The sequence below is a fragment of the Limulus polyphemus genome, unplaced genomic scaffold (assembly GCF_000517525.1).
Source record: "Limulus polyphemus unplaced genomic scaffold, Limulus_polyphemus-2.1.2 Scaffold2360, whole genome shotgun sequence".
Classification (NCBI taxonomy): domain Eukaryota; kingdom Metazoa; phylum Arthropoda; class Merostomata; order Xiphosura; family Limulidae; genus Limulus; species Limulus polyphemus.
The window spans coordinates 68840-75152 of NW_013667970.1; the positions used below are offsets into that span (position 1 = coordinate 68840).

The following is a 6313-nucleotide window of genomic DNA, read 5'->3' on the forward strand; positions in this document are numbered from 1 at the left end:
AGTTAATTAGTCGTACGGTAGGTGGTCGACTACCTACGTAGTGGTCGTTCGTTCGTACGAGTAAATAAGTTACTTACTTAGTATAACTAAAGAAGTTATTACATATATATATATATATATACACACACACACACACACACACACACACACACACACACACACAAACAGTTAAGAAGTATATGGATAACACAAGTTTCATTCTGCTTAGCCAACAACCTAATAAGTACATTTTTTATGCATTTTATATATGATTATTAGAAATTAGTAGTTGTACTCTTAATATTTAAAACTGAAGTTCTCACACAGTGAATTGTTTTATAGGTATACTCAGTACACTCCATACCAAGCTGAAATAGCTCAAGGAAGACTAGAGAGCTTGTTGAATTATCAAACAATGATAGCTGACTTGACTGGTCTGGACATTGCAAATGCTTCTTTATTAGATGAAGGAACGGCAGCAGCAGAAGCTATGGGTGTTTGTTACAGGTAATATTTCTCATTATGAAATTCATTAAAATTTGGAGAAACTAAATGTAATGGGAACATATTTTTTTCACCAAACCTCTATGTTAAGAAGCATTGCGATATTAAGCTAAATGATCAAGCTATATGATAAACTGATTATTTAAGAAGAACTGATCAGTAGTTATGTGTAATCAGATTTATATTTTTTTGTATTTGTAGTATTTAGAAATGTTATAAAAATTAATAAACTAAGCATAAAAGCAAACTTTATAATTCAAGTTTTTTATATTATCTAAGTTTTAATTTCATAATTTAAAAATGAAATATTTAAGTTGTCAGACTTCATTTTTTTGTGTCACATGATTTGTGTGCACTTAAATTCTCCAATTCTGATTTTTATAACTTCATTAGTTGGTTTCTACCATTTCCAATGAATTAGAAACACAAACTTTCATAATTACAAGCAAGAATATAAACTTTGAATGTCCTACGTTCTTTGCTTGTTGAACTATAAATAAATTTGTCAAACCCACCATAGAAGCCTTTCCTATCTCTCTCTCTGTCTCTTGAGTTTGATTGCTAATGAACTTTACATTACTAATGGACATATTCATAAGGGATAGGAAGAGCAGGTTCTCTTCTACATAAAGTTTAATACATTTATTTCATCTTGACTCGTATATAGTCAGGTGTAGTTTCTTTGTCTGTAATGATTGTTATCCTACTCTGAACAGCTGACAGAATTTTTTAATATATTTATAGCTTAGAAAGGGATATAAATATCCCAAAACTATATATTTTTATGTTCTAAGATGCATATTTGAAAGCTACACAATTTTATTTTTTTGGACAATCAAGTTAATGTTTTGTGTTTTTTTTGACGAAGGGATAAACTGCCCATGTGGTGCATATCCATAAAATTAAAAGTAAACAGACTGAAAAAATTAACAGCTTAAATTAGGAAAAACAATATGAAAATCTCAAGACAGTTATGCATTCAAAGAAGAATAAAAAAAACAGATATTATTCATGTTATTTCTTATCTAATCAAAAACACCTTAGGTGTGAAAAAACGGTGTTGCCAAAAAAGGATTGAGCAAGGAACCTGAAGGAATGAAATCAAAATTGGCAGCCAAACTGGTAGCGACATTTATAGCATTTATAAGAATTTTACAAAAAATATTCATTCATTTGTTTGACAGGCAGTGTTTTTTGATCAACTTGGGGCATGTTTCTGAGTAGTATGTCATGAGGTTTTAGTGAGTTACATTCAAAATTTAATTAAACTACTTTCTTTTCATGGTATACCAATAAATATAGCATAAAAACATGGCTAATAATCCATATTTTAATAGTATATAAGTTTTAAGTTCTTAATTTTATAAGGCAATATTTAAAAAAAATCTAGAATTTCCCCTTGTATGAGAATTGTGATATTTACTTTCTAGTTATGATCTCTTCTTTGATTTGTTTACCACCCTTTCAAGAAGTTCGAAATTTATAAGATTGTCATTGGTCAGACAATGAATAACTTCTATAGTCTTCAATATTATTTGGTTACAGAGCTATGAAATAGACAGCTGGACCCTCCCGCCCTCTCTTTCAGAAACTGTCAATAGTTCTCTGACGTTTAATACTATATTATTTATAACTATTTGGAAGCCAAGATTTTCATCTATCAAATGATGTATTATATTACATTATTTCCTGAACAGATAATTGTCAATTTCTCTTCCATTTCAACCTTTATTCCCAAGGGAAACACATCAACAAGTTTAGCTGAGTTCCTAATAGCTCTTGTCACATAGTTAGAAAGCCAGAAAAATTGTGATAGTTGTGGGACTTTGTCTGCTTTGTGCACTTTATATTATTTGTTCTTTGGTACATTATTTAATTATATAAAATTTACTTCACTACTACCATTAGTATAAAAAGTAGGGTTAAGTGTCATCAACAGTAGACAGCAACAACAACAACAACAACAACAAAAAAGACCCAGGTAAGTACTTTTTATCTTGTCTTTCATGTGGGTTCTTTATTTATTATTATAAAAGTAACTAAAATGTAAAAAAATAGGAAACTTTTTATGTTTGTTAAGATTAGTTAGGTGAAATAAATAATAATATAATAAAATGTTTTTCATAACATGCTTGGCAGTAGTTCATGCATAATGTGAACTGCACATTTGCCATGTTATTTACTACGTATAGAGGTGCAAGTAGTAATTAAATAAGGTTCAAAGGGCACTAAAACAATAACATTTAAGTGTAAATAGATGTATACTGTTATGAGAGCTATTTAGTATAAAGAAATGTAGTTTCATATTACAATTTGAAATCATTCCTAAAGGCAAAAAGGGTAATTTGGATTTATTAAAATTTTTTTTGGTGGTTACAAGGTGGTCAGTAAAATTGACCAACCTTGTATAAAGTTGGGGTAGAGAAAATAACAGATAAAATATAAAGTTTTACCCAAAAGAAACGTTAAAATTTATTGAGGAGGTTTTAGAAATTATACAAATAAAATTTGAGATTTTTGAAACAAGGAAAAGTATTTTTAACATTTACATGAAAATCACTTAACTTTCAGACTAATATATAGACATACTATCTATATACATGGACAAATCTTTAGTAAAAATACTTCATTAAAAAGTCTGATTTTTTTGCATACAAAAGGCTTGTAATACTCAATTAAAAGTCTGCCAAAATTTGTGAGGATACACATATTGTATTATAGTATGAAAACTATAACAAGCACAAAATGGTTAGAGTTTAGTTGTTCAGACCGAGCTTATAGTGTGAGAGTTAAATTCAGAGCTCTAGTATATTTATAGTTTCAACAATCTTGGGGTTGGCCCAGTGGTCTGAGCAGTATGCATAAGTTCAAGAAAGATAAGGCTTTTAAGCAAAATGTAGTATATGCTCACTTTCTTTTATGTTGATTTTCAGGTTTGATGAAATAATACACACACATACACATTGGGAAGAATAAAAGGAAAAGATTAAGATTGAATAACCCCTATGATCAAAGTACATTTGCAACAATTTATATTAGCCAAGTGCTTTAAGTTGTTCATAAAATGAATATAAAAGTAAGGGGTTATAAGTAAGGGAATATAAAAGTAAGTAACATTCTTTGTTACAAAATGTGTTGATACCACCATGAGGAATTTGAAAAATGCTAATGGTGGTTTGAAAGATAACTTAAAACTCTCTTTGAAGGGCAGGGATATTTTTCATATGAATAAAATGTCCAGAAAGTCACCATTAGAAACTGCAGTAAAATTTATTTACCAAATGCAGACAGCCTTGTGAATTAGTTATTTATTCTAGGGTGTATGTAATCTGGAATGTGAAAATATAGTGTTTTGTTTCATTTTTGTAAGGTGTGAACTTGTGTACTTGATATGTCTTTTTTTTTAATTTTGTTTGCTTTTCAGACAGACTAAAAGAAACAAGTTTTACTGTTCTGAGAAGGTGCATCCACAGACTCTAGCTGTTGTACAGACACGCGCAAGGTAAGTTTACCATTATGTGAAAAGGTAGTGTTTGAATAGGTAACAAAAATCCTAATCAACTATCTGGATGGGTAATTCGAGTAGGTATCTGGGTACCCTAAAATTTTTCACCACTATTAACGCAACAGTTTCTAACTTGCAGAAGACCAGACAATATGACCCATGATGCCACACAGTTTAAATTTGCTTCATGAGCAGTGTTGTCTTTATTTTTCCAGCAAAAGCATATCTAAAACTGCTAATAATAAAAAATTATGAATGTTTGGATGTAAAAGTAAAAGAAAACAGTAAATGATAGATTTATAAATGAAAGATGAAAATGATATTACTCCAAAACTTTGTGTCCATCATGCATACTATAGCATTAGCCTGCAAAGTATAGGCTCCTGTATGTATTCTCACTATTCTGCAGGAGATACTGAAACATTCAAACAAAGATCTCTCAATTTTTTTCACTTTTCACCAATTAGTATTGAGCATCAATTTAGTAGATACTATTTACTTGTTGATATTGGTAAATGTTAACAAAACAAAGTAATCTTTAATGGTTCACCCTGGCTGACCATCATTACACAGTACCCATGCTGTGCAGGCACTATTTGTACATGACAATGACACTTAAGTTGTACATATTTACTGTTAAGTATGGATGTTACGGCACTTACAGCTACCTGTCATTATTACACATATTGAAAGATTACAAGACTGCTGAGTGTGCCTGCACTATCAGAAAAGTTAGCACTATCGATGGGCAGAGCTTACCTCAGATATTTCAGTGACAAAACTTTGATATTTCCCTATTAAGATTAGTGTGTGAGTTTCTCACTTAAATGAGAGTGAACTGAAACAACGACTGCAGCAATGATCGCTTGTATCCTTATACCTCGAATTACGATGAGCAGCAGCTAACTATAGTTGAAACAAGTTAAAATAGTCATACAAAAGTGTAGAAACTTTTGGAAGATCATATTTATATTGATACAATAATTTACAATATTTACTATTACAAATCACACAGTCATCAGGTTTGAAAGTTTCCAGTCAGTGATAGGCCTCATTTCTGTTCTAGAAAGTCAATTGTGCCACACTACAAAATGGTGATAACCACAAACTGACTGCATGTGGTGAATTGCCTGATAATTGTTTAACAAAGTAAAATTTTAAATAGATTATTCAAAATTTGTTGCCAGTAGAAGAGGTTAAAATTAGTATGGTATAAGCAAATTTTGGGCCCGGTTAGGGCGCTCGACTCGTATTCTAAGGGTCGCGGGTTCGATTCCCCATCACACCAAACATGGCAACCTCCGCCTTTATCTGGTCCCAAGTCCAGGATGAGAAAGGGGGAGGGTTGGGCGCGGGGCTTGCAACTCCACTCCGTAAAAAACAACAAGTAACTGCAACAACACTTTCCGTTGGCAAGGTGTTGTTGTGGCCCTATGCTCCACTGGGAGTTTACAGGAATATATATATATATATAAAATAAAAAAAAAAAAAAAAAGGAAGCAAATTTTGAAAGTATAATGAATGGTTGAATAACTTCATTTATAAGGTACTTGAGGATTTTTGTACACTGTTAACCCTATCGAGATAAGTAAGGGTCAGAGGGCATGTTATCACGTTTGTAGATTTATATTCAACATTTTATTTAGCTATTATTTTATAAATGTATGTCAAGTTTGGTATCAAATTACAGATTATAATTCAAATTTTAGTATTGTACATTAGTTAGTTTATTAATTTGAAACTAAATATTAAAAAAAGGCTAAATATTAACTTTTGTGTCATGCGGTATGTGGCCTTCTGGGTTTGGTCAGATTACATTTTATGATGCTCACAATACAACATCTGTAATTTCGTACGAATTAGTAATCAAATGTCAGATGTTAGCAAGCTAGAATATAAAATAAGAACTTCCTGCCTTTACTATTTGCTGAGATATGATATTTAATGAATGTTTGTAGATTTACATTCAACATTTATTTAGCTATTATTTTATAAACGTATGTCAATAAGTTTGGTTTGTTTGTTTTTGAATTTCGTGCAAAGCTACACGAGGGCTATCTGCAATGTAAGACTAGAGGGAAGGCAGCTAGTCACCATCACCCACTACCAACTCTTGGTCTACTCTTTTACCAACAAATAGTGGGATTGATCATCACATTATAATGCACTCATGGCTGAAAGGGTGAGCATGTTTGGTGGGACAGAGATTCGAACCCGTGAGTCAAGCCTCCTAACCACCTGGCCATGTTGGGCCCAATAAATTTGGTATCAATTAGTTCCTTAATTTGAAATTAAATATATATATATATATATATATATATATAT

General features: G+C 31.2%; 1 protein-coding gene across 3 annotated transcripts in view; it reads left to right on the forward strand.

The window, feature by feature from the left end:
* The window catches only part of LOC106466722 (glycine dehydrogenase (decarboxylating), mitochondrial-like), a 163714-nt gene that overhangs the window by 50639 nt on the left and 106762 nt on the right, over positions 1–6313 (forward strand). For all 3 annotated transcript variants that reach the window (XM_022394809.1, XM_022394808.1, XM_013927025.2), the window contains exons 4-5: positions 322–486; positions 3908–3985. In XM_022394809.1, the coding sequence (XP_022250517.1) occupies positions 322–486; positions 3908–3985 (243 nt within the window). The remainder of the gene's footprint in view (positions 1–321; positions 487–3907; positions 3986–6313) is intronic.